Below are 26465 nucleotides of genomic sequence, written 5' to 3'. Positions count from 1 at the left end.
AAACTCTTCCGCCGCAGAGCCGGGTCCTTTCCAGCGCACACCTGTCAGGTCAGCTGGCCCAGGACAGTCTGCCGTTCTTAAGTCACCTGCTCCGTGAGGTGCCCTAGCGACGCGGTAGGAGCCCGGGGGGAGGGAAGGGCAGGCCTCCTCGGCGTCGGGCCCACGGCAGCCCCCGGCCCTCGGAGCTCCTGGCTGGAGGTCGACTGCCCCGAGCCGGTGCTCGTGCCGCCTGAGAGCTGGCGCTGCCGCAGCCCTCTGCCCCGTCATCCTTACAGTCAAGATGATGTGGAGACGGTGGCCGCGGGAGCTGCTGAGGGCAGGGAGAGGGAAGAGGAGAGGTGTTGTGGGGGCAGTTTCAGGACTTGGAGTTGCAGGGACAGTTGCCGGACATTATATAACCTGCCATAACCCCCTGAATGGACTGGGGAGGGTGTAAATTACAAGGTAAACTCTATCCATGCGGGGCAGCAGTGCTCCAAGATGTATCCACCAAGTGCAGCGAATAGGCCACAGTGACGAGGGAGGATGTTGAAATGGGAGGAGTGGGGTGTTGGGGGTATATGGGAACCTCTTACGTGTATTTTTTATTTATTTTTATTTATTTTTTCCCCTCTCCTTGTGGCTTGCTTGCTGTCTGCTCTCTCTGTCCATTCGCTGCGCATTCCTCTGTGTCTTTACTTGTCTCCCTTTTTGTTGTGTCATCTTGCTGAGTTAGCTGCAGTGCTCTGTGATGTGCGGGCGAGCCTGCCTTCACCAGGAGGCCCCAGGACTCGAACCCAGGGCCTCCCATATGGTAGACGGGAGCCCAACTGATTGAGCCACAGCCACTTCCCTTATATTTTTTAATGTAACATTTTTTTGTGATCTATGTATCTTCAAAAAAAATGCAGTAAAAAATAAATAAAGAAGATTATTTCTTGATGATAGGGTGTACAAACGTTGTCATTATTCCCACAGAGGTTAAGTACAGTCGCCACCCAGTCTCCTGAGAACGGTTTGGAACTGGACCGCTCCCATCCGCCCGGCCCAGGGGAAGGTACCCTCGGGGGACGGAAACACCCCAGAGCACCTAGCAGTGAGCCAGCGGAAACTGCAGGGATGGAGCCGGCAGGAAGGGCAGGGCCACGCAAAACACAGGCTAACCCTAACGCGGGGGCACGGGCCATGCCGCAGGCCCCTCAAAGGACAGGCCCGAGAAGAGTAGCACCCGCTCCGTCCTAAAAGGCACACCCAGTCGTCACTGTCGCCCGGCAGCCGGCCAACCCTGGGGGGCGGCTCCCCGCCCTGCGCTGACCCTGGCCCCCCAGCCGCTCGCCGCTGCCGCCCCCTGCCCTGAGCTGAGCCCCGGGCGGCAGGGCCACGGACCAGCCCGTCCTCACCGTGCCCCGCTCTCCTCAGCCCCTAGCACGCCGGTCTCCCGTCACCCCAGGTGCAGACTCCCCAGCCCCCCGCCAGGCCGCTCAAACGCCCACCCTCCCTGACGGCGCCCACTGTGCTCCGTCTCCTGGTGGCCTGTGGGCACCGCAAGGCAGGGTCCACCCCTCCACCCCCGCCCCACGCCCTGGCCCGGTGGGCGGGCGAGGCCGTGCGCCCTCTCCCCACTCACACACGGCCTTCCCGCAGGGCTCCCGGGCCTGGGGCAGCTCTGAGGACACCCGCTGTTGGTCCCTCCCAAGGGGTGGGGGGGTTTTAAGGTCAGAGGTCACGTGACCCCTGCGGGGGGGGGGGTGGTAGGGACGGGAAGCCCCGGAATGTGGCCGAGGCGCGGGGGCGGGGACAGCCGCTGACCTCACAGTGGCGGGGCCCGCTGGCCCTGCAGAGCCGCTGGCGGCCCCCGGCCGCTGCCCCCGCCGGCATGTCCCTCCTCGGCAGCTATGAGGGCCTGCGGCAGGAGATCCAGCGGCTGGCGCAGGAGAACGAGGAGCTGCGGCGGCTGGTGCAGCTCATCCAGGAGAACCAGGAGCTGAAGCTGGTGCTCAGGAACCGGGGCAGCGGCCTGGCCTTGTACAACTCGGGGCTCCTGGCCGAGGTGGCCGCCGGTCCCCGGCCATCCCGGCGCAGGACCCTCAAGTTCAAGGATGCCGAGAGAGGTGAGCTGCGCTGCGGGCCTCCTCCCGCCCGCCGTCGCCAAGAGCCCGGGGAGCTTCGCTCCGACAACTCGTGCCGAGGCAGCCGAAGCCCTGCCCGGGGAGCCACGACCTGCCAGGTGCCGAGGTGGCCAGGAAGGCAGGTGGCATGGGAAGGGAGGCAGGTGGCATGGGAAGGAAGGCAGGTGGCACGGGAAGGGGCAGAGACGGAGGCGCGTGAAGCTCTTTTAGAAGGGCCAAGAGAGAAGGTGACATGTCGCAAGGGGCATCTGAGCAGGGCTGGGCGGGCGGGCACGGCTCTCCGGCTAAGGGACAGTCTGTGTCAAGGCCGAGGTGGCAGCGAGGTGGTTGTGTCTGAGGCAGAGCCCATGCGGCTGCTTGTGGGGCGAGCGGGGAGGAGCTGACGGGGGGGCCAGTGCGCCCTCTGGGACGGGGTGCCCGGGATTCTCTCGGCTCCCTGGACGGTCAGGGGAGGACGGCCCCAGCCCTGGGAGGGCGCAGAGCCTCGGCCAGGACGGGGCTGAAAGTGGTGGGGTTCTGGACGTATCTTGAAGACTGAAGTAACAGGATTTCTGGCAGAAGGGACGTGGGGCACGAGAGACCTAGGGGTGGCTTGAGGGTTTGGGCGCCGGCGCGGGAAGGTCCCCGCAGCGAGGGCGGGCCAGGCACGGAGCCCGCGGCAGAGGCGGGCTCAACTCTGGCACACGAAGCAGGGGCCAGATGTGAGGGCCGGCAGCCCCAAGGTGGCCAGGAGGGGCCTGCGTGGAAGTGGGGACGCCGCCGGAGCTGTCACTTGTTCAGCTCAGAGAAGGGGTGGTGGGTGAAGTGGGGACGCCGCCGGAGCTGTCACTTGTTCAGCTCAGAGAAGGGGTGGTGGGTGCCCGAATTGGGTGACTGATGGGTCTTGGGTCCCATTTGGGCCGAGCTGGGCAGTGGAGATGGGGACGGTGGCCGATGGATGGGCCGGGGCCTGGGATGTGGCACAGGGACAGCCCCCGGGAGGGCCGAGGTCAGAGGACACAGGCGGGGCCAGTGCACAGCAGGGACCCGTGTCCCTCCCTAGCAGCCCCAGCCAGGCTCCGCCAGTGTCTTCTAAACCCTGTCTCCTTTTGTGCCCCCGGCCTCGAATCCCCCGTGACCTGGAGGAGAGCGCCGAGGCTGCTGAAGGCCACCAGTGAGGGGCCCCGTCTGCGGCCTGGGGTGCAGCCCACAGCTGCCCTCTCGAGGCACCGGCCTCCCGGCCAGGCCGGCTCTCCTGGGGCAGTGTGGGGTGCGGGAGCAGCCTGGGATGGGGGGGCAGGCTGGGATGGGGGAGCAGCCTGAGATCGGGGAGAGACCTGCGATGGGGGAGCAGCCTGGGGACGGGGGGTCAGGCACAGGTGAGGTGAGAGCTGTGGGCTCAGCTGACCTCAGGCCCCCACAGCTGCTGCTCCTCTGGGGCCGCCTTCTCAGGGCCCTGAGCTGCTTAGGCCCAGGAGCTGATGGACAGGCAGTGCTCCCCGCTGGGCTCCCCCTGCCCCGGGCCCTCAGATCCACAGCCACAGCCTTCCCAGACCCCGGCTGCCATGAGGCTCCCCTGGGGAGGCCGCTGCCCACCGATCACCCCCCCAGGGCATGCTCCAGCCGGGGCACAGAGGCAGCTCGGGGCTCCTTGAATCTCAGGGGCCAGCGCAGGAGGGGTCAGCGGGCCGGGGGGAGGACCCTGTCTTCCTGGGGCTTAGAGAAAGAGCGATGAGCCCTCGCGCCTGCCAGTGGACGCCAGCCACGGCCGCTGGGTGAAGAGCGCTCCCGGCCCAGGAGAGAGCGCGGGGCCTGCCAAGGGGCCGAGGGAGCGCCGAAGCTCGCGGGGATCCCTGGGGGGCGCAGGGCACAGCCCGGCGGGGAGGCCAGAGGCGGCCCGTCAGCCAGCTGCCAGGCTGGGGGGCAAGACCCAGGGCCCCGGGCGTCGCCCTCGCCCCCGCACAGCAGAGCCGGGAGCCTGCGCGGCGCGGAAGCAGCTTCTCTGTCCCGCTGCGTGGCCCCGGGTGGACGGGAGCGCGGGGACCGGCCGCGGCCCCCGCGGGGTCACCCCCCGTGGGGGCGTGGGGTGCGGGCGGCAGCGTGCGCCGGCGGCGGGGCCGGGGCGCCCACGGGCGGGCGCGGGCCGCGGGGGGCGGAGGCGGCGGCTCCGGGCAGGGCAGACTGACGCAACCCGCGGGCGGGCGCCCCGGGACCTGCCGTGCGGGGGGCGGGCCCCGCTTCCGCCCGACCCCGCGCGTCCCGCCCCGCAGCCCCCGCCACCTCCCGCCTCCCACGGCGCAACCCCGCCCCGCTCCCGGGCCCGCCCCGCCGCCTGCGTACGCCCCGCGCCGGCGCCGGGCGCATTCGGCGGTGACCCGCGGCGCCTGCGGGGAGAAGCGGGCACCTCTCGCCTGGCCCCGGCCGCCCCGCCCTGAGCCTCCTGGTAGGGAAAGAACGCGGGGTCCCCGGCCCCGGGGCCTGCGGCGCCCCCTCCCCCCCGGGGCGCCGAGAACTGGGTCAAGGGGCGTTGGGCCCACGTGATGGGCAGCTCGGCCGGGCCCTGCGGTCCTGGGCACGCCGGCGCTGTGCGGGGAGCTGAGCCCCGGCCTCCCCAGTTCTCCCAGGGCCGCCGGCCGAGGAGCCGCTCGTGGGCTGCAGCCCCTCCACCATGGGCGGCCCCGACGGGCGCTTCCACTTCGCCATCGACCGCGGCGGCACCTTCACCGACGTCTTTGCCCAGTGCCCGGGCGGGCACGTGCGGGTCCTGAAGCTGCTCTCGGAGGATCCTGCCAACTACGCGGACGCCCCCACCGAGGGCATCCGCCGCATCTTGGAGCAGGTGGGCCGCGGTGCGAGCGGGGCCGGGGCGGCGAGGCCAGCGGGGCCAGGGGCCTGACGCCGGCCGCGCCGTCCCAGGAGGGGGGCAAGGTCCTGCCCCGGGACCGGCCCCTGGACACCAGCCGCATCGCCAGCATCCGCATGGGCACCACCGTGGCCACCAACGCGCTGCTGGAGCGGCGGGGGGAGCGGGTGGCGCTGCTGGTGACGCGGGGCTTCCGAGACCTGCTGCACGTGGGCACGCAGGCGCGCCAGGACCTCTTCGACCTGGTGAGCTCCCCGCGCCGGCGGCCAGGCACTGCAGGGGCGCCGCGGGAGGCCCCCGCGTCCCCACGCCCGCAGCGGGAGTGCGCAGGGCGTGGAGGGCCCCCGGCGCGGACCCCGGGCGCTCAGGGTGGGGGTGGGAGCCGCGAGGGGGGAGGGCAGAAGGCACCCTGGTGGGCCATCCTGGAGACCCTACCCGCCGGCCCTGCACTGCCCGGCCCCCGCAAGGCGCCGCGGCACCCCTGGGCCCCACCCTGCGAGCCCCTGCCGCCCGCAGGCCGTGCCCATGCCCGACGTGCTGTACGAAGAGGTGCTGGAGGTGGACGAGCGGGTGGTGCTGTACCGGGGGGAGCCCGGCGCGGGGACGCCTCTCAAAGGTGCGGGGGCGCGGGGGGCCGGGGCGCGGGGGCCGGCGCCGGCCGGGCGGTGACGGACGGCGGGCTCCCCGCAGGCCGCACCGGGGCCCTGCTGGAGGTGCAGCAGCCGCTCGACCTGGACAGCCTGCGCGGGAAGCTGGAGGGGCTCCTGGCGCGCGGCGTCCGCAGCCTGGCCGTGGTGCTCATGCACTCCTACGCCTGGGCGCCGCACGAGCAGCGGGTGGGCGCCCTGGCCCGCGAGCTGGGCTTCGCCCACGTGGCGCTGTCCTCCGAGGCCATGCCCATGGTGCGCATCGTGCCGCGCGGGCACACGGCCTGCGCCGACGCCTACCTCACGCCCGCCATCCAGCGCTACGTGCAGGGCTTCCGCCGCGGCTTCCAGGGCCAGCTCAAGGTGAGGCCGCCGCCCGCCCGCGCTGCCCGCCCCCTCCCGCTGCCCACAGTGCCCACCACCTGCACCGCCCGCCCCCTCCCACTGCCCACCTGGTCCCCCGCCTGCACTGCCCGCCCCCTCCCACTGCCTGCACTGCCTGCCACCTGCACCGCCTTTCCCCTCCCGCTGCCCACCTGGTCCCCCGCCTGCACTGCCCGCCCCCTCCCACTGCCCGCCTGGGCCCCCACCTGCACTGCCCGCCCCCTCCCACTGCCTGCACTGCCTGCCACCTGCACCGCCTTTCCCCTCCCACTGCCCGCCTGGGCCCCCACCTGCACTGCCCGCCCCCTCCCACTGCCCGCCTGGGCCCCCACCTGCACTGCCCGCCCCCTCCCACTGCCTGCACTGCCTGCCCCCTTCCACTGCCCACCTGGCCCCCCACCTGCACTGCCCGTCCCCTCCTACTGCCCTCCTGGCCTCCTGCCCACACTGCCCGCCACCTGCACCGCCTTTCCCCTCCCACTGCCCTCCTGGCCTCCTGGCCGCACTGCCCGCCACCTGCACCGCCTTTCCCCTCCCACTGCCCGCCTGGTCCCCCGCCTGCACTGCCCACCCCCTCCCACTGCCCACCTGGTTTCCTGCCTGCACTGCCTGCCCCCTCCCGCTGCCCACCTGGCCCCCCACCTGCACTGCCCGCCCCCTCCCACTGCCCACCTGGTTTCCCGCCTGCACTGCCCGCCCCCTCCTGCTGCCCACCTGGCCTGCTGCCCACACTGCCCTCCTGGCCTCCTGCCTGCACTGCCCGCCCCCTCCCACTACCCGCCCCCTCCCACTGCCCGCCACCTGCACCGCCTTCCCCCTCCCGCTGCCCACTTGGCCTGCCGCCCGCACTGCCCGCCTGGCCCCCACCCGTACTGCCCGCCCCCTCCTGCTGCCCACCTGGCCCCCACCCGTACTGCCCGCCCCCTCCTGCTGCCCACCTGGCCCCCACCTGCACTGCCCACCCCCTCCTGCTGCCTGCCTGGCCCCCGCCCGCACCGCCCGTCCCCTCCGGGTCTGCCCCTCCTGCCTCCCGTCTCCCACCGCCCGCCCGCAGGACGTGCAGGTGCTGTTCATGCGCTCGGATGGCGGCCTGGCGCCCATGGACGCCTTCAGCGGCTCCCGCGCCGTGCTCTCGGGCCCCGCGGGGGGTGTGGTTGGCTACTCGGCCACCACCTACCAGGCCGAGGGCTGCCAGCCCGTCATTGGCTTCGACATGGGAGGTAGGAGGGCCGCAGGGTGGGGGCCGGGCACGGCCGGGTGTCGGGCCGCAGGGTGACCCCGCCGCCCCCAGGCACGTCCACGGACGTGAGCCGCTACGCCGGGGAATTCGAGCACGTCTTCGAGGCCAGCACAGCCGGCATCACCCTCCAGGCCCCCCAGCTGGACATCAACACCGTGGCAGCCGGAGGGGGCTCCCGCCTCTTCTTCAGGTCAGCTGCTGACCCAGGCCGCGGCCCCCGCTCGGCCCCGGGCCCACACCCACTCTCGCCTCCCTCTCCCCAGGTCGGGCCTCTTTGTGGTGGGGCCTGAGTCGGCAGGAGCCCACCCGGGTCCCGCCTGCTACCGCAAAGGTAGGAGCCCGCCGGCCTCGCCCCGGCCGCCCCAGGCCTGCGGCCCCCGCGGCTGCCCCCTTCCCACCCCCCGCTTGTCTCGCCCCGCCCCTCTCCCAGGGGGCCCCGGGATGGCCTCGCCCCTGCCGCCCAGGCCTGCGGCCCCCGCGGCTGCCCCCTTCCCACCCCTGGCCTCCTCTCGCCCCGGCCCTCTCCCAGGGGGCCCCGTGACGTCCTCGCCCCCGCCGCCCAGGCCTGCGGCCCCCGCGGCTGCCCCCTTCCCACCCCCGGCCTCCTCGCCCCGCCCCTCTCCCAGGGGGCCCCGTGACCGTGACCGACGCGAACCTGGTCCTGGGCCGCCTGCTGCCCGCCTCCTTCCCCTGCATTTTCGGGCCTGGAGAGGACCAGCCGCTGTCCCCCGAGGCCTCCCGCAAGGCGCTGGAGGCCGTGGCCGCCGAGGTCAACAGCTTCCTGGCCAGCGGGCCCCGCCCCGCCGCCCCGCTGAGCCTGGAGGAGGTGGCCATGGGCTTCGTGCGGGTGGCCAACGAGGCCATGTGCCGGCCCATCCGCGCGCTCACGCAGGTACGCCGCCGCCCCTCCACCTGCCCGCCGGCCCTGCCCCCGCCCCACGGCCCCCAGGCCGCTCAGCCTGTCCCGCCCTGGTGACCGCCCCGGCCTGGTGACCGCCCAGGGCAAGGGGCTGCAGGGCCAGACGGTGGCGTTGAAGCCTCTGCCCCTGCCGACTCCCCAGGCTCGAGGCCACGACCCCTCGGCCCACGTGCTGGCCTGCTTCGGGGGCGCCGGCGGGCAGCACGCCTGCGCCATCGCCCGGGCCCTGGGCATGGACACGGTGCACATCCACAGGTGCGTGTGCGGGGACGCGCCCGCCGCGGGCCTGGGGGTGGCCGGCCCCGCCCCGCCCCGGGTGCTCACTGTGCGCCCCCCCAGACACAGCGGGCTGCTCTCGGCGCTGGGGCTGGCCCTGGCGGACGTGGTGCACGAGGCACAGGAGCCCTGCTCCCTGCTCTACGGGCCCGAGACCTTCCAGCAGCTGGACCAGAGGCTGAGCCGCCTGGAGGAGCAGTGCGTGGACGCCCTGCGGGCCCAGGGCTTCCCCAGGTGGGCCCACGGGGACGGGCTCCCGGGCAGGGGTGCCGGGCCGCCCTGGCGCCCCCGTGAGACCCACCGGCCCGCAGGTCCCAGGTCAGCACCGAGAGCTTCCTGCACCTGCGCTACCAGGGCACCGACTGCTCCCTGATGGTGTCTGCCCACCAGCACCCGGCCTCGGCCCGCTCGCCCCGTGCCGGCGACTTCGGGGCCGCCTTCGTGGAGAGGTGTGCGGGCCCCGTGCCCCGGGAGGCCTGGGGGCTGCTGGCCATGGCACCGCGCCCTGACCGCCCCCCCGGGACCCCGCAGGTACATGCGGGAGTTTGGCTTTGTCATCCCCGAGCGGCCAGTGGTGGTGGACGATGTGCGGGTGAGGGGCACCGGCCGCAGCGGCCTTCGCCTCGAGGACACCTGCAAGGTCCAGACCGGGCCTCCCCGCGTGGACAAGGTCGGTGCCTCCGCCCACGGGACGCCCAGAGAGGGTGCCGGACCGAGGGGCCCGCTCACCCCGCGCTCCCCACAGATGACCCAGTGCTACTTCGAGGGGGGCTACCAGGAGACCCCCGTGTACCTGCTGGCAGAGCTGGGCCACGGGCACAAGCTGCAGGGGCCCTGCCTCGTCATCGACAGCAACAGGTGGGTGGGGGCCTGGCTGCGGGGCTGTGGGGGGTCTTGGCCTGGCCGGGCCCTTGCAGCCCCTGCGTCCCCTGCCCCAGCACCATCCTGGTGGAGCCGGGCTGCCAGGCGGAGGTGACCAACACCGGGGACGTCCGCATCTCCGTGGGGGCCGAGGCTGCCAGCGCCGTGAGCGCCCAGCTTGACCCCATCCAGCTCTCCATCTTCTCGCACCGCTTCATGAGCATCGCGGGTGAGCGGCGCCGACTGGCCTCCCCGCAGCCCTGGCTCCCGTCGCCGGGCTGCCCCTCCTCACCGGGTGGGCACTGGGGTGGTCGCCGATGGTGCGGCTGTGCCGGGTGGGCCGTGTGGCCTGGGGAGCCCCGGCCCCGCTGCCGGGACAGGCCTCGGGCAGGGGGGCGCCGGCGTTTGCCAACCTGCAGCCGTGTGCCTTGGGCCGCCGTTCCTCTCCAGGGACGGGGAGAGGGTGTGGCACCCTGTCTGGGGGTGGACCTGGGGCAGGGTGGGGGTCTGAGGGGTGCTGGGCAAGGCGGAGCATCCGGGGGGCACAGCAGGGCTGCAGCGAGGCCCAGGGTCCGATCCTGGGGCACCACTGGGTGGGGAGGGCAGGCTGGGGCGTGGGCTCGGCCGTGGGGATGCGGCCACCGGCGCCCGCCCCTCTGTGCCCGCAGAGCAGATGGGCCGCATCCTGCAGCGCACGGCCATCTCCACCAACATCAAGGAGCGGCTGGACTTCTCCTGCGCCCTCTTCGGGCCCGATGGGGGGCTGGTCTCCAACGCGCCCCACATTCCCGTGCACCTGGGCGCCATGCAGGAGACGGTGCAGTTCCAGGTGGGCCCCTCCTGGCCCCTCCCCTCCCCTCCGGTCTGCCCCTCCCCCAGCCTGCCCCTCCCCCTGCCCACCTGCCTGCCGCTTGCAGATCCAGCACCTGGGGGCTGACCTCCACCCCGGCGACGTGCTCCTGAGCAACCACCCCAGAGCGGGGGGCAGCCACCTGCCAGACCTGACCGTCATCACACCGGTGCGGGGTGCTGCCGGCTCCCCTTGCGGGGTGGGGGGTGGGGCTGGCCGGCGCCGCTGACCGCCGCTGCACCCTTAGGTGTTTTGGCCAGGCCAGGCGCGGCCTGTGTTCTACGTGGCCAGCCGGGGGCATCATGCGGACATCGGGGGCAGCACCCCGGGCTCCATGCCCCCCCACTCCACCACGCTGCAGCAGGAGGGCGCCGTCTTCCTGTCCTTCAAGCTCGTCCAGGGGGGCGTCTTCCAGGAGGATGGTGAGTGGGCGGGGCCGTGCCAGCGGGGGCCAGTGGGCCAGGCTGCGCAGGCGCTGGGATGCAACTCAGGGCCCAGGAGGGCCAGGGGGCAGCGCAGCAGCCCTGAGCTCCAGGGCCTGTGGGAGGCGATTTCATTGGGGGGGGGTGAGAGTGTCGGGCCCCGGGGGGTGCAGGACGGAGGAGCCTGTTTCGAGGCAGGCAGTCACTTCTGGTGTCCACCCTGGGGCTGGAGAGAAAGGCGGGTGGGGGCTTCCCTGGCCGTCCCAAGGGCCCGGGCCCGAGCCCCTGGGCAGCGGGGGGCTGCGAAAGGGCTCGCCTCTCGACCTACGCTCCGTGAAGACCCCCTGCCCACTGTCAGACGATGGGGGAGCTAAGGGCGCCTGGAGACCTGGGCAGGGGCGGCTGCGGTCGTCCTGGGTGGGTGGTGTGGAGCCTTGAGCCAGGGAGCTGGGTGGGGGGTCTCGTTAGTAGTGGATGGGATTTGAATAAGGTCAGAGGTCAAGCACAGGCAGCTGGAGGATGGAGGCCACGGCACTGGCCAGGCGCAGAAGCACAGGGAAGGTGGACGCCCGTGGGGCCAGGGAGGTGGGGTAGTAAGTAGAGAGCTGGCGTGGGCATCTCGGCAAGGGGGCTCAGGGGTGCCTCTGGCTTTGGGCAGCAGGAAGGACGGAAGGAGAGGGGCTTGGCTGGGGGACGCGGCACCCCTTCCAGGCACCTCGGGTGAAGCTGCTGGTCGAGGCCTCGGGCGCCCCGGGGTGCTGGGTGTGGAAAGGGGCTCTTGGGCCTAGGGATGGGGAGCCTGTGGAGAGCTCAGCCGTGCCCCTGGGGTGCAGCAGGCGATTATCCAAGTGGGGAGGGTGGGCCTGGGGCTGGAGGCGCCTCAGCGTGCCGCCCCCCTTCCAGCTGTGACCGAGGCCCTCCGGGCACCAGGCAAGGTCCCCGGCTGCAGCGGGACGCGGAACCTGCACGACAACCTGTCGGACCTGCGTGCGCAGGTGGCGGCCAACCAGAAGGGCATCCAGCTGGTGGGGGAGCTCATCGGGCAGTACGGCCTGGACGTGGTGCAGGCCTACATGGGCCACATCCAGGTGGGCCAGGGCGGGGCCCGGGCAGGGGCGGCCACGGCGCGGCGGTGGCTGAACCCCCTCCCTGCCAGGCGAACGCCGAGCTGGCCGTGCGGGACATGCTCCGGGCTTTCGGGGTGGCCCGGCAGGCGCGCGGCCTGCCCCTGGAGGTGTCCGCCGAGGACCACATGGACGACGGCTCCCCCATCCGGCTCAGCGTGCAGCTCAACCTGAGCCAGGTGAGCCAGGTGGGCCGGGTGGGCTGGCGCCCGGCTTGCAGCCTGCGCAGGCCCCCGCTGACCGCCGCCTGGCCCCCGCAGGGCAGCGCCGTGTTCGACTTCAGCGGCACCGGCCCCGAGGTGTTCGGCAACCTGAACGCGCCGCGCGCCATCACGCTGTCGGCGCTCATCTACTGCCTGCGCTGCCTGGTGGGCCGCGACATCCCGCTCAACCAGGTGCGCCGGTGTCCTGCGGGAGGGTCCCCTGAGTGATCCGGGGGTGCTGCTGGGGGGCCGCCGCACTGGCCGCTGAGAGCCGCTCGCCCCCCAGGGCTGCCTGGCGCCGGTGCGCGTGGTGATCCCGCGGGGCTCCATCCTCGACCCGTCCCCGGAGGCAGCCGTGGTGGGCGGCAACGTGCTCACCTCCCAGCGCGTGGTGGACGTCATCCTGGGGGCCTTCGGGGCCTGCGCCGCCTCCCAGGTGCGCCGGGGGGTGGGGGTGGGGAGTGGGCGCCGCCTGGGCCTCCCCGGCCTCGCGCCTCCTGGGGCCGGCGGGCGGGGGGCGGGCGGCCGGGACGCCCACCCAGCCGCGGGGCTCGCCCGCCAGGGCTGCATGAACAACGTGACGCTGGGCAACGCGCACATGGGCTACTACGAGACGGTGGCGGGCGGCGCGGGGCGCGGGCCCGGGCTGGCACGGGCGCAGCGGGGTGCACAGCCACATGACCAACACGCGCATCACCGACCCCGAGATCCTGGAGAGCCGGTGAGCGGCGCGCGGGGCGGCGGGGCGCGGGGCAGGGGGCGGCGGGGCGCGGGGAGCAGCCGGGAGGCGCGGGGCAGGGGGCGGCGGGGCGCCTCGCTGAGTCCCGGGCCGCGCAGGTACCCCGTGATCCTGCGCCGCTTCGAGCTGAGGAGCGGCTCGGGGGGCCGCGGCCGCTTCCGGGGCGGCGACGGCGTGGTCCGCGAGCTGCTCTTTCGCGAGGAGGCGCTGCTGTCGGTGCTGACCGAGCGCCGCGCCTTCCGGCCCTACGGCCTCCACGGTGAGCGCCCGGCCCCGCCCCTCCGGCGCCCCGCCCCCAGGCCTCTCCCCGCGGCCCCGCCCCTGCCGGCGCCCCGCCCCTCCGGCGCCCCGCCCCTCCCCGCGGCCCCGCCCCTGCCCAGCCCCGCCCCCAGGCCTCTCCCCGCGGCCCCGCCCCTCCGGCGCCCCGCCCCCAGGCCTCTCCCCGCCCCTCCCCGCGGCCCCACCCCTCCGGCGGCCCCGCCCCCAGGCCTCTCCCCGCCCCTGCCCAGCCCCGCCCCTCCCCGCGGCCCCGCCCCCAGGCCTCTCCCCGCCCCTGCCCAGCCCCGCCCCTCCCCGCGGCCCCGCCCCTCCCGGCGCCCCGCCCCTCCCGGCGCCCCCGCCCCTCCCCCGCGGCCCCGCCCCCAGGCCTCTCCCCGCCCCTCTGGCGGCCCCGCCCCCAGGCCCCTCACCGCCTGCCCAGCCCCGCCCCTCCCCGCGGCCCCGCCCCTCCCGGCGCCCCCGCCCCTCCCCCGCGGCCCCGCCCCCAGGCCTCTCCCCGCCTGCCCAGCCCCGCCCGCCCGGGCCCCACTGGCCGCCCCCCTAGCCTCTCCTCAACCCTCCCCTCCCCTCCCGCAGGGGGCGAGCCCGGCGCCTGCGGCCTCAACCTGCTGATCCGCAAGGACGGCCGGACAGTGAATCTGGGCGGGAAGACGTCGGTGACCGTGTACCCCGGGGTAAGGGTCCCGCCAGCCCCGACCCCTACGGCGGCCCTCCTCTAGGGGGGGCGGTGAACAGATTTTGAGAAACGTCTAGAGACGGAGTTTAATTTGGCTTCCGAAGAAAAGGGGGCGGCGTCCGGGTCTCCGAGGTCCGGGCGGGTGGGCGAGTCCTGGGCGGGGGGGCGTGCCAGGGAGGCGGGAGGGGTCGACGCTCGCGTTGAGCCCGCTCTTTTGCCCCCCAGGACGTGTTCTGCCTTCACACACCCGGCGGTGGGGGCTACGGGGACCCCGAAGACCCCGCGCCCCCGCCGGGGTCGCCCCCGCAGGCCCCGGCCTTCCCCGAGCGCGGCAGCGTCTACGAGTACCGCCGGACGCAGGAGGCCGTGTGACCGCCCCCGCAATAAAGGGCCCCGAGGTCGCCCCCTTGGCGGGCGCCGCGACCCCTTGCCGAGACCCGGCCCCGCCTCCTGGTCACTCGTTCCGCGCGGCCGTGCGCCCGTCGGCTGCGTGCCTGGGTCACGAGGGCGCCGACACTCGGAGCCGGAGCCCCACGGCCAGGTGGTCCGAGAGTCCGGCCAGGGCGGTGCTGAAGGCCACCTGCTCCACCTCCTGGGGGGCGAGGCCGGTTGAGGGGCCGCGCGCCTCGCCTGTGCCTCCCCGCCGCCCCAGCCCCGGCACTCACCGGGCTCAGCGGGCCCCCGGGCACTCCGCGGTACGTGATGTAATCCAGGCGCCGGCCGCGCCAGGCCTCGGCGGGGCCGCTTCCTCCGGGGGGGCCCTCCAGGTACTCGAGGCGCCCCTCCTTCTGCTCCAGGGCCCTGGGGAGGGCGGCGTCACCAAGGCCGGGGCCCCGCTCCAGGCCCGGGGCGGGACCTGCCCCCGCGCCCCGCTCACCTCCGCAGCATCTCGGGGGAGCAGGCCACCGAGTGGTGCAGCCTGGAGGAGCGCAGCAGCGTCCCTGCGGGCGGGGCGGGTCAGCGCGCGCGGCGGCCGCCGGGCCTCCCGGGGCACCCCCTCCCGGGCGCGGTACCCAGGGCCCAGGGCTCCTCTTGGCGCGTGCCCAGCCGGCAGGGGTCCCGGAAGCGGCTGAAGAGCGGGTGCTCCTGTTCGCGCGCGTCGTCTGCGGGGAGAGGCGGGCGCTCGGGGGCGGGGCCAGGCCAGCGCTGCCCGCCCCCGTGTCGCCCCCGCCCCGCCCCCGTGTCGCCCCCGCCCCCGCCCCTCACTTAGCGAGCAGTTGTCAAAGTTGAGGTCGCCCAGCAGCACGCTGAAGGCCACGGCCTCGGCACCCTGGTGGCTCTCAGCTTCGAACTGCTCGGCCCAGTCCAGCAGCAGCGCCAGCTGCTCGCAGCGCAGGTGCCCGTCCTCTGCGGGTGGGGGCCCTCAGGCCGCGTGCGGATGCACCCCGGAGCCTTCGCCCTCCCCACCCCCCACCGCCGGGCCCTGGCCGTGGTCCCTCCCAGGCAGGCACTGCTGGGGACCCGCTGCGCCCGAGGCGGTGAAGCAACGGGAGGGGAGGGGGCGGAGCGCAGAGGTGCGGGCGAGCGCGGGGACGCGCCGCCGCCACGCAGGGACAGCCTGCCCGGGCGCCCCCCCGGCCGCGCCCCGGCTCACCACTCGGCGCATGCAAGTGCGTGCAGTGCAGGAAGCCCACGACGCGGCGCCCGTCCAGAAAGCCCAGCTGCGCCTGCAACACCACGGTGGGCCCGGCTCCCGCGCCCTCGGGCCCCGCGCCCGCCCCCGCGCCCTCCCGGGCCGGGGCAGCCCGCGGTACCTGTGCGGACAGCAGCCCCTTGGAGGCGAGCGCGTCCTCGCGGCGCCCGTTGGGGAAGGCCCGGAAGGCGGCGCGCAGCAGCGGGTAGCGCGAGGCCAGCAGCAGCCCGCTGCCCAGCAGCTTGAGGTGCGGTCCGGGCTGCAGGCCGAGCGCGCCCGCGTCGTACAGCACCGGGCCCAGGCCGGGCGCCAGGAGGCGCACGAGGCGGCGCGCGGCGCGCAGGTCGAACACTTCCTGCAGGCACACGAAGTCCAGGCCCGCGGGCACCGCGGCCACCACCGCCCCGCGCTGCGCCGCGCTGCAGCCCGTGGCCCCGTAGCGCGGGCGCCGCAGGCCGGCGAGCAGCACGGCGCCCGCGGCCTCGGCCCGCCGCTGGCTGTGCGGGAGGTTGTTGAAGCGCGCCAGCCCGTGCGGCAGCAGGCACAGGTTGGCGCTGAGGAAGCCGAAGCAGCGCGCGGGCTCAGCGGGCGGGCGCCAGGGCGCGGGCGGCGTCCAGCCCTGCGGCGGGGGCTGGTAGCAGAAGGGGCGGCGCCAGGGCTGCAGGGGCAGCCAGAGCAGGAGGCCGGGCAGCGCCAGGGGCAGGCCGGCCAGCAGCAGCAGCAGCAGCGCCGCCCCGGCGCCCGCCGCCGACCGCAGCCAGCCCAGGCCCCCCGCGCGCGCCGCCGGCGCCCAGTAGCCCAGCAGCTGGTCCAGCGCCCAGTACGCCGGGAAGAGCAGCGCGCGGGCCAGGCCGTGGAGGGCGTGCAGCGCCGGGTGCGGGAACGGCGAGGGCTGCAGGGCGCCGGGCGCAGGCGGCCAGTCGGGCGGGGACTGCATGGCGCACGGGGCTTCTCGTTCACGGGGCGCCCCTGCAGCTCATCCGCTTCCTGCGTGCCCGTCGACCGTTAGAGCGTCCGCAGAGCTCAAGGCTACGTGGCGCGATGGGTGAAGAAGGGGTAAGCGCCGCCCCGCGAGCCTGCGGCTGTGGGCGCAGGGGAGAGGGGCGTGTTGGGGAGGCCGCCGGCACCTTACCAGTGGGAAATTCGGCAGCTCTTGGGGAGAACAAAAGGGAAAGCGAAAGGGACTCTGGCCACGCAGCCCCGCCCTCGGCCCTCCTCGGCCCGCCCCCTCCTCCCCTGAAGGCCGCCGGGGACGCCGGGGAACCTGTGTCCATCCGGACCAGAGGGGCATCGGGGTGCACACGCGGAAAGCGACCCTGCCGGGGCGCGTGTGGGCGCTGGTGAGCTGAGTAGAATCGGCCGGCGCTCCCGCCGCCCAGACGGAGGCATCCCTCTGCCCCCAACACGGACCATTGCCCTGTGGCCGCGGTGTCCGGCGCCTGAGTCCAGACACGCACAGATGGGGACAGGCTGCACGGTCAGACCTGCCTCCTGCCCAGCGCCGCGCGGAGCCCCAGGCGGCTGGCCAGCGGTGGGTCATCCTGTGACCCTGCCCCAAGGGGCTCCCAACCTGGGGGGAGGGAACGTTGGCTCCACCCTGCCCGGCGTCCCCAGGGTCCACGCCAGCGGAGGGAAGGCTGCCGCCTGAGCCGAGCCCTCCCGCCTCCGCCCCCTCGGTTTTCAGCGCCGCGCGGCCCGCGCTTCCAGGCGCAGTTCTGTCGTCAGGTTCCAGGCGCTGCCCACCTCCCTGTCCAGCCCCACATTGCTTCTGCAGCCCTGCGGTCTCCTGTGGTTTGGGTGAGGCCAGCCCTTCACCCTGGCTGAGGGCGAGGGGTGCTTCTGGCTTCCTCGACGCCAGGGCGGGGGGCTCTGTTGGCTCTGTTGGTCCTCTCTGGGTCGGGCATCCTTCCCTGCCCTTCCCAGGGGCTGAGCAAGCCATGTGGCCAGGTCCCGGGTCACAGAGCCCTGGGGGGTCGTGCTGAGAGGCAGGGAGCTGCTGGCGCCGGGTGCCGTGCGCCCCTTTTCCCTCTGCTGCAGGCACCGCTGGCCCTGCTCTCCTTGCAGGTTGCTGAGGGCCGCAGCCTGCACCGAGGAGGGCACGCTTCTTTTCCCCCTTGTGGCAGCAGGCCGCCCTGCAGGTGGCCTGCACTGTCCATCTCTCTCCACCCCCCTGGCCCCCCACCAGCCTACAGCTTCCCTCTAACTTCCCACCTAGAGCCCCCCACCCCCCTCCTATCGTTTCCATCCCTGCCCCGCTTGGCCCATCCTGCCTGTGCTCTCACAGCTCGGAGCCCCCCCCCCCCCAGCTCTCCAGGGACTGCATGGAGCAGGGCGCCTTGGGAAGGGACTGCCAACTCCCGTGCGGCCCCCAGCCCAGGGCCGGGTGAGACGGCTTTCCCCGGCTCCCCTGCCTGGAACAGAGTGGGGGGAGCGTGCCCACATCCTCCTCACCCAGGTTTCAGATCCTGGCACCCCGCCAGGTGCCCCGGCTGGCCCCGAGCCCACTCCCCCGTCCCCCTCACGTTCTTCCCACCCCAAGTCTCGGGCTCCCTTGGGAGAGGGTCCTGCGATGGGGTGGGCCAGACCCCGAGGGCGGGACCGCGGGGCCGAGGGCAGCGGGAAGCAGCAGTGCCCAGGGTGCAGGCGTGGCCCGGAGGCCGGCATCCGCGTGAAGCTTTAATGGCCGCGCGGGCGCGTCACCAGATGAACATGGGCTTGCCGTCGTCGTGCGCCAGCTGGCTGAGGCAGGAGAGCAGCAGCAGCGCGTCGGTGAGCATGCCCGGGTGCACCGTTTCCACCAGCACGCGCTGCAGGAAGTCCACGGTGTAGGCGCCGCCCTCGGAGGCCGCCAGCTCGGGCCGCTCGCGCAGGATGCCGTAGGCGTTCACCAGCTGCTCGGTCAGCGCGGGGTGCACCCGCCCGTTGTAGCCCAGGCCCTGCAGCCGGTTCATGATGCTCACGTAGCGCTGCGTCAGCGTCTGGCACAGCTCCTCGTCCAGCTTGTGGTCGCTGGGGTTCAGGGAGGCCTGCGGGGCGGCGGGCGTCAGGACCCCGCGCCCACCCCGGGGCGCATGGAGGGGCTCCGGGCTCGGGGCGGCCCTGGGGCGGGCCAGAGGGGCTGCTGGAGCTGGGCAGGGGGAGCCGGGTGGGCCCAGCCGGGCGGGGCAGGCAGGGACCCCCGCTGGGCAGATGCTGTGCTGCTGCCGCCCGGAAGTTGTGCGCTCTTGAGCCAGGAGGCCCCACGCACTGGTTTTGCTTGGGGCCCTGCCAACTGTGGTGCCCGCTCAGGCGCCGCCGCCCCCAGCCCAGCCTCGGCGCACGGGCCTCGGCGCACGGGCCTCGCTGCACAGCCACGCTCACGTCCTGAGATGGCGCCTCGCCCCGTCTGAACCCCCCCGCTGACCCCACTGCTCGATCTGGCCCTGCACACCCCTTCAGTGCCACCAACGCCGTAGTCCCCTTGTGCTGCCCTGGTTCCCCACTTCTTGCCTGGACAAACGCCTCAGGCGTCACCTCCTCAGGGAAGACCCCCAGGGCTGCCCTTTCTCAGTGGTGCTTTCTGAGCAGTGGGGATGGAGTGTGGGCATACGCCGCGCCTTGGGCTCGGGCCTGAATCCGCTCCCTGATCGTTGGTGCTACCCCCGGCGCTCCTGGGGCCCCTCAGCCTCCTGGGGACACGCCCGCCTCCCCCTCCCCAGTTCCCAGGCTCCGTGTGTCGGGCGGGTCACAGGAGCGCAGCAAGCGTTTGCGGGCGGGTGGGCCCACGGCCACGGTACCCAGCAACTGGGTGCCAGCCCGCCGCAGGGCTCGTCGCCTGTGCACACCCCCAGCCGTGGCTGAGCCCCTGCCCCCCCAGCCTGCCGCAGACAGGCGCACAGCCACCCCTCCAGGGAGCGCCTCCAGGGACTCGCGCAGGCTGAGCTGAGCAACGGGGTGGCGAGCAGGGCAGGAAAGCGGCTCGTGGGGGTTGGGGGGGCCTGGGGCCGGGCAGAGTGCCAGGCAGGCCCGTCCTCGAGGGGCTGGGGGCTCCGGGCCGGGGGGACGGGAGCTGGGCGGAGGGGCAGGGGCTCTAGCCACCGGGCTTCTCCAAGCCCTCCCTGCTTTGGGCACCACACCAGGTGGCAGGAATTCCAGGGTGCAGCCGGTGCGAGGGCGGGGGTGCCTCCACAGGGCTGCGGCCAGTGCAGGCGTCGGGGGTGCCCCGGGGGGGGGGTGCTGCGCGGAGGCCAGGGGTCCAGGAAGGGGGCGCGAGCCTGAGGGCGAGGAGGAGCGCCCGGGAGGCGGCGGGGGCCAGGCCAGGGCTCAGTGTGTTGCCGAGGTGAGGGGAGACCCGGGCTCAGCACGCGGCTGTCAGGGGTGACCCCATCCTCATTGGCGCCGGGGACAGCCCCAGCCGTGTCCCCAGCTCTCCCTCTGGCCACCACGTGAAGGGACAGCAGGGGACGGTGGCCTCAGGGCGCTGAAGTGTGCCAGGTGAGCCGAAGCTGGGTGTGAGGAGGAGACGCCAGGGGCCGCAGGGCCAGCACCCACTCCCGCCTCCAGGCTCCCCGCCCTCCGCTGTGTGCTGACGGCGTGACTTATTAGTTGAAGGCCTCCCGGCTCAGGGTGGGCTGCCCCAGGGCAGGGCCCTGTTCCGTACACACTTGGCACACACTGAGTGCTCGGTGCTCGTGAGTGGAGGGTGAAGTGTGTGGACCGGGTGAGCGGCGACAGCTCCTGGGAGCTGGGGTGGGATGGGGCCGGGGGGAGTGGTGGTGGCGGGCACCACGCAGCGGGAGCGTGAGGAGCTGGTGCGGGGCGGGGTGGGGGGAGGCGCACGTGAACTCGCCTGCCTGTCCAGCCTGGGAGCCGGGACACCGACACAGGCTCCCTCGTGAGGGAAGCGGCCCAGATGGTGCAGGGTCAGTCTCACACACTGTGTTCCGAACGCAGGACGAGTTAGGAGTGGCCGGCGAGATAGCCCAGTGGCCCTCAGACGACGGAAACGGATGAGTGCCTCGTCGTTGGCTTAGTTTGGAAAAGGTCTGGCCCCCTCCAGCCCTGGGGGTCGCAGCCAGGGGGCCGCGGGCTGGCAATCCCACGGCGGCGGCCGCCCTAGACTGCACTTCTCCCCGGCCTGCTGCGCCCGGCGGCTCGGGCTAAGCGTGTCCCAGTTACAGATTTTGAGTATCTCCCAGATTAGAGGGAACGTCATGCCCGAAAACCACAAGGGATGTAAAGTAGAATGTGAGGCAGTCGTTGCCAGGAAGGGAAACAGTGAAGTAAATCGAAAGGAAGCAGGGGTCCGGAAGTAACAGAGCAGAGATTAGAGAGCAGAGTGCGCAGACTCAACAGCCAACGTGGAGCTGGCCGAGAGCGCGGTGGCCGGCCGTGCCTGCCGGGGCTGCCCAGCTGGGGCCACTGCTCTGCCGGCCTGGTGGCCTGGTGGCCTGGTGGCGGGGCCGGGCACGGCCCTGAGTTCGAGCCAAGGGGCTGAGTCTACGGCCGAGAGCCCTGCCCGTGCTGCGGCCCCCCAGGCTGGCTGACCCTGACTTGTGCGGCCCTGCACCTGTCACAGCAGCTGGTGCCTAAGTCGCAGCAGAGCAAGAGCGCAGACGTCCACGTCACAGCAAGCTGCATCCAGTACCAAAAGACGCCTGCTCGTGTCTAAGTCAGGTTTATCCCACGGATGCGGCAGGGTTTATCATCAGAACACCTAACACGGTAAGTGATAGGAGAGGAACAAGACGTGGGCCGCTCAGAGAGACCTACGAACTCGGTATTTGTGCATGATAAAAACTCGACGAATGACAAATAGGAAAACGTCTTCGTCTGATGTGGCAGAGACTGAAACCAGCTCACCCAGCTTTTGTTCCAGCACCTTCTACTGCCTTCCTGTACCTTAAAAGACTGAAAGTTAAAAACCACCTTTTGCAGCCTTCCCTGCAGCGACCTACCCCCACGACCCGGGCTTCTGCCAAGCATGCGCGGGGAGCCCGATCCGTGGGGGGAGCAGAAGGGCTGTGGAACTGGCTCCTGGGCGGCTGGCTGCACGGCTACATGCTGTCCCTGGGGCAGGTGGCAAAGGCGTGTCCACCTGCCATGTCTCTTCTGTGTTGGCATTTTTACGGGTCTATAGCAAACTCCTCTAGCCTTCCTGGAGCCCCTCTGACCCCCCAAGTGTCCTTGATAAGCCCCTTTCTGCCTCAGTCGCCTGGTGTGGATGCTGTTGCTCGCAACTCAGAACTCTGGCTGACTTGCCTGATAAAGCTCTGTCCAGAAGCCTGGAACGCGGTTCAGCCGTGATGGTGAGACTACAAGCGGTGCTTGTGAGGTCGGAAACGAGGCTAAGGCTGCCCACGTTGTCGGCGTCTTTAGAACACTGTGCTGGGAATCCAGCCAACACGAGAGAAAGAAACGGAGAGATTTAAGAATCCCGGGAGCGCTGCGCTGCCCTTGCTGGTAGAGCATGGGAACGCCTCAACAGAAAAGCCAAGGGAGTCACAAGCTCTCAGGACTAGGACAGCTGGAAACCCAGGCACCCTGCGCGACGCCCACTCAGGAGGCAGGCGAATGCACCCCAGGGGCACCGGAAGCCAGGCCCCGCCCCGCGCGCCCGGCCCTCGCAGCCGCCCTCGCACCAACGCAGCTGGGCCAGGACGACGGGCCGGGCACCTCCCACTGGGGCCCCTGAGGGCAGGGACAAGGACGCCCTTGGTCGCTGGGCAGAAGGTTTCGCAAGACGTGCGCAAGGCGGCGGCTTTTGGTCGGCTCAGCAGGTGTCATGACCCTGCAAGGCCACGGAGAAGCCGCGGCCAGGGCCCGTTGAGCAGTGGGGCCCCCAGAGCCGCCTGGCCTGAAGCCGACAGCTCTGGCAGGGCACACGAGCCAGGTTTGGGCACCACCAGGTTTGGCCAGGCTTAGCGGCTGGGGCAGGATGTGGGGATTCTACGAAACCACTGATGCTGGAGACCAACGGGCAGAAAAAACCCCACAGAAACCCCAGACGTTTTGATGAAGGAAACCAAAAGCCTGGGCAAAGTGGAGTCAGAAGCAGATGGGAGCAACAGATGATGCAGCCAGGCAGGTAGGACGGCCTGGGGGGCGGGGGGCATCTGTGCGACCCCAAGTGAGACTGGACATCAGCCAGCCCGCGGCAGGCCCGGGAAGCGCCGGCCGGAAGGTGCCAACTGCTGCCCAGCAAGCACCTTTGCTGTCGACGGGCTCCCAAGCAGAGCCGGCCATTGCTGACGGGAGCCAGGGGACGGGGCCAGTGGACATGGACTCAGTGACAGTGGCCGCCGGGGAGTGGCCAAAGGCTGCCGAGATGGTGGACAAGGCCCTGGCTTGGGGAAACCTTGACGTCCTCAGACACCCAAAGAAATCCGACCCTGTCCTTCTGCCTCTGCCCCAAAGAGGTGCCGCTCGGCGCAGCGACGCTTCAGTGCTATGCACAGCCGGTCATGCACGTGGGAGATAAGGGGGAGAGTCCTGCACACCAGCTCCTCCATCAAGAGCCGTGCAGCCTACAATCATCCCTGCAAACCTATTTCTGAGCAACACGAGGCTTTCTTCACTGCTCTGTATAATTTCTGCGTGGGAACCTAGGCTCACATTTAGAATGAAAGGTGGTCTTTGCCAACAAGCTGTCGGCCGCCGCATTCAGAGGCACGGTGTGCACCTGTCCAGGCGGCCCTGCCCAGCGGGCCCTGTGGGCAGTGGCAGTGGTGGCGCCCCTAGACGCCCATCAACGCGGGATGATGTGAAACGGGGCCTGCAGAGGCCCCACGGCCAGAGCCCCAGAGACGCTGGGCGCTGAGGAATCCGCACACACAGACGCAGCTTCCCCAGTTTAGCCTAGAAATCTTCAGACTGACGCCAAGAGGCAGACTGAGGAGCCACAGGCCAAACAATTTGGAGCAAGAGCAAGGAGGGAGGGCTGTCCAGGGGCCCCAAGACTCAGTTTACCCTCCCGTGCTGCAGGGACAGGCCAGTGGGCTCCAAGTCCCCAGGCATGGACCAGGCTTTGTGGCCAGGAGGCCTTGCTGACCGCGGGGCTGTGCAGCCGCCTTTCGACCCCGTGAGCTGCCTGCTCTGGCCCTGGGAGGCTGGCCATGAGCGGTTTCCATTCTCCTTGGCCCTGGGAGCCCAGGAGTTGGGGCGAGTGGGTGTCCCCCCTGTGGGGCCGCCGTGGGCTGGCCGTGCCGCTCCCAGGAGGGCGCCCTGTCCTCTCTGCCCATCTCCTGGCCTAGGGTCCAGGAGTGCCCTGCTGTGGCCAGCTGTGGCTCCGGTGCCCGTGCACTGCCCCGCCGTGCACCTGCCCATGCCATCCTCCGCCCCCTGCGCACCCCTGGGGCTGGACACCGGGTCCATACAAGGGCGGATTCCCCACCTACCCCCACACAGTGACCATTCGTGCACGAATGGGTGAAAAACCCAGCTTTAAACCTTCGAAGAAAACGGAATAATTTCAGAAATTTCTCATATCTTAAGCAAGATGTGAAAAGCACAAACGGTGAAGGAAAGATGCACACTTTTGACCACACTAGGACTTAAAACCTGCGACAAAAGACAGCCTAACCAGAGGAAAAGCCCGCCTTCAGACCTGGCTGCAAAACCGCGCCGCGCAGCCCACCGTGCTCCATGCCCACGGGCTGCGGTCCCCGACACAGACGGCCTGGGAGGAAACGCCGTGGGAACAGCCCCGGGCACGAGTGGTCAGTGAGCTGGGGGCTGTGCCTGCGTGCCTGGCCGCGGGGCCCGTGCCAGCGCAGTGGGGGAGCGTGCGCCCAGCGGCGCCCGTTTGGCCCGCGCCCTCCCCGGGTCAGGCTCTCACCACCGGCCCAGGTACACTCAGAGGACGTCAGGGAAGCGTCCCTCCTCCCAGTGCGCGGCAGGAGGAGGGCGAGAGGACCGTGTCCTCCGAGCACACCGCCGGGAGCTGGGCCTGAGTCCCTGGCGGGGGCTGTGGGCCCCGGCAGCCCCCGGGGGACCCCCAGGGCCAGAGAGAAGGCCTTTGGTGGTGTGGGCCCTGGGGGCGGGCACCACGTGCTGCAGACCCTTCACTCAGCTCGGGAGCCGGGCCGCCACCCGGGCAGCCATTGCTGGAGGCAGGGGCGCAGCCCCGTGCGCTGACCCCGTCCCTTCTCTGGGGAGCCCACGGGGGCTGGACCGCGGACTCCTCCCATGCCAGGCCCCCTGACTCCCTCTGCCCTTCCCCACGCCCCTTGAGGACCGGCGTGTCCCCCACTCCTGCCCGGGTGGTGGGGGCCAGACCTGGATGATCTTCTCGGGGATGTTGGAGACAGTGAAGCCGTAGAGGCGCACGCGCTCGGGGAAGATGCTGGAGAGGATCCTGCGGTCCAGCTGGAAGGCGATCTCCCCCACCAGCCTCTCCCAGGACACCTGCCTCTGCTCTGGGCACGGGAAGGGCCTGTCAGCCGCACCCCTGGTGCATGGGGGCCGCGGTCACCGTCACGGTGGGCGGGGCTTAGGGCGGGCGGCGGGCTGGGGCGTCGCTCACCTCGGGGGCCTTCGGGGAACTTGCTGGCCTTGCGGCGGGCCAGCTTCCGCTCCAGCTCCAGGATGCTCTTCCGAGCCGGCTCCGCCGTGCGCGGCGAGCGGGCGTCGCAGGCCGAGGGTGGGGAGGTGGAGGTGGGGGGCGAGGAGTGGGAGCTGCGAGTAGGGGAGGGCTGCCTGGGGGCGCTGGGGGCCTGCTGGGCGACACCCGTGCCCGAGGGGCTGTGGCTGGTGGCGGCGGCTTGGGGGGCGGGAGCGGGGACCGTGAGGAGGGCCGGGGTGGCGGAGGGGGTGGGGGCGGGGGCGGGCTGTCCCTGGGGGGCGCTGGGCTGCGCCTGGGGGTCCGCAGCGTTGAAGGCGAAGGTTGGCACGGGGCCTGGCACGTCCGCGGCGCTGATGGGGGTGGAGGCCTGGATGGGCGCGCCCACGAACTCCAGGCCGCCGGTCTCCGGGTCCTGGGTGGGCCTGGGCTGCTCGGGCAGCAGGGCTGGCGGTGGGGTGGGGCAGAGAGGAGCGTCAGAGCAGGCCCGGGGGGGGGGCAGGGGGCTGCCCGCCCCGCCCGTTACCTTTGGAGCTGGCCGTGTGCCCAGCACCTGCCGAGGGCGGGGCCCTGGCGGGGTATCCTACGAGGGGCTCCGCCAGCCTCAACTTCGGGCCCTCCAACACGGCCACGCTCATGGGGTTGAGCAGGCCCTGAGGCACGGCCAGCGGGGCCGCCGGCGGCGAGAGCAGGGCGCTGCCCAGAGGGCCGGTCACGGGGCCGGCCATGGGGGCCAGCAGGGGGCTGGACAGGTGGCTGTTGGGCGGCAGGCCCAGATGGCCGGTCAGTGTGCCCACCGGAGCCATGGCCAGGGGGCTGGACAGGTGGCCGGTGAGGGGGCCGGTGGACGGCAGGCCCAGGTTGCTGGTCAGCGTGCTTGCCGGAGCCCCGGAGCTGGGCAGGGAGCCGGTCAGGAGGCTGGAGAGTGGCCTGCTCTGCGACACGGCCCCCGGGCAGGACAGCAGCGTGTTGAGAGCGCCGGCCAGGGGCGCCACGGCGGGGCCGGGCTGCGGGCTGGCGAGCATGTCGGCCAGGGGCGCCAGGGCCACCGAGCCCATGTCTTCCAGGCGCGCTTCGTTCGCTGCTGCTGGGGGCGAGGGCAGGAAGACACCTGGGGACACAGAGCAGGCCCTGAGAGCCCCGCGCGCCCCTCCGGGCCCCCGTCTGGCGGCGCAGGGGCTGCCCAGTGCTCCGGGCTTGCTCTGTAGGCTGGCTTCCTACCTGGGCCTCGGGGGCCACGGGGCGTGGCAGGATGCCCGAGCCTAGCTCAGCCCCCGGGGGCTCCACCCAGCTCGGAACGCCCTCCTGGAGCAGAGGGGGCTCCTCCTGGCTGGACGCCCGGGTCGCCGTGTCAGCCCTGCTGTTCCCTGACCTCCCGTCCACGACACACGAGTCGGGGCCCCTCGGGGAGGCTGTTTGGGGGGCTGGGGAGGCGGCCCTTGAGGCAGCCGAGCAGGGGAGCTTCTGTCCATTACTGGAGAATGTCTACGTTTACTCGTTACTTTTTATTGCTGTGAAGGCAGTACATGCTCGTTTAAGGGACAAAACGGAAACGCGGCAGAGGCAGAGAAGAACAGAGAAGCCACGGCTGATGCAGCGCCCTGCGTGCGAACGGGGGACCTGCCCGTGCCGGTGCGGCTCAGGGGCTGTAACCCCTCCGGCCGGCTCCGTGGGCCACGTGTGCCATGGCCACTCGGCGGCCCTGAGCTTGTGTGGACCACGCA

At 72.1% G+C, this 26465-nt stretch overlaps 3 protein-coding genes across 4 annotated transcripts in view; 1 reads left to right on the top strand and 2 right to left on the bottom strand.

Moving 5' to 3' along the window:
- Nucleotides 1-1808: 1808 nt before the first annotated feature.
- Nucleotides 1809-14006, top strand: OPLAH (5-oxoprolinase, ATP-hydrolysing). The gene is given in 27 exon segments (XM_058276168.2): nucleotides 1809-2090; nucleotides 4703-4926; nucleotides 5004-5195; nucleotides 5467-5566; nucleotides 5641-5960; nucleotides 7036-7201; nucleotides 7273-7411; nucleotides 7485-7552; nucleotides 7848-8113; nucleotides 8283-8395; nucleotides 8480-8650; nucleotides 8728-8865; nucleotides 8948-9086; nucleotides 9162-9274; nucleotides 9355-9506; nucleotides 9946-10106; nucleotides 10195-10296; nucleotides 10375-10549; nucleotides 11453-11637; nucleotides 11706-11852; nucleotides 11934-12068; nucleotides 12163-12312; nucleotides 12439-12507; nucleotides 12509-12597; nucleotides 12714-12874; nucleotides 13471-13568; nucleotides 13796-14006. Coding segments are annotated over 27 exon segments (4155 nt in total). The 5' UTR covers nucleotides 1809-1855; the 3' UTR covers nucleotides 13943-14006.
- Nucleotides 14007-14023: 17 nt separating this feature from the next.
- Nucleotides 14024-16403, bottom strand: LOC101440468 (sphingomyelin phosphodiesterase 5). Of its 2 annotated transcripts, XM_071208083.1 has the most exons (8): nucleotides 16336-16403; nucleotides 15325-16232; nucleotides 15165-15237; nucleotides 14777-14917; nucleotides 14584-14673; nucleotides 14448-14511; nucleotides 14236-14371; nucleotides 14024-14162 (listed from the first exon to the last, which is right to left on the bottom strand). In XM_071208083.1, the coding sequence occupies exons 2-8, from the start codon at nucleotides 16138-16140 to the stop codon at nucleotides 14070-14072; spliced, it is 1413 nt and encodes a 470-aa protein (XP_071064184.1). In that variant the 5' UTR covers nucleotides 16141-16232; nucleotides 16336-16403; the 3' UTR covers nucleotides 14024-14069. The 2 variants fall into 2 exon arrangements, with proteins under 2 accessions (XP_071064184.1, XP_058132152.1); XM_058276169.2 differs by lacking the exon at nucleotides 16336-16403 and having other exon boundaries at nucleotides 15325-16269.
- A 1119-nt stretch (nucleotides 16404-17522) lies between these two features.
- Nucleotides 17523-26465, bottom strand: part of SPATC1 (spermatogenesis and centriole associated 1) — a 42142-nt gene continuing 33199 nt past the window's right edge. The window contains exons 2-5 of the mRNA XM_058276266.1: nucleotides 25268-25852; nucleotides 24706-25188; nucleotides 24459-24598; nucleotides 17523-18229 (exon numbers count right to left, since the gene is read on the bottom strand). Coding sequence (XP_058132249.1) covers nucleotides 17900-18229; nucleotides 24459-24598; nucleotides 24706-25188; nucleotides 25268-25852 — 1538 coding nt within the window. The 3' untranslated portion in view covers nucleotides 17523-17899. The remainder of the gene's footprint in view (nucleotides 18230-24458; nucleotides 24599-24705; nucleotides 25189-25267; nucleotides 25853-26465) is intronic.

This window comes from Dasypus novemcinctus, chromosome 14 (genome assembly GCF_030445035.2).
Source record: "Dasypus novemcinctus isolate mDasNov1 chromosome 14, mDasNov1.1.hap2, whole genome shotgun sequence".
NCBI classification, from domain to species: Eukaryota; Metazoa; Chordata; class Mammalia; order Cingulata; family Dasypodidae; genus Dasypus; species Dasypus novemcinctus.
Note: the sequence above shows the minus strand (reverse complement) of the source record. Positions and strands in the feature narration are given on the sequence as shown.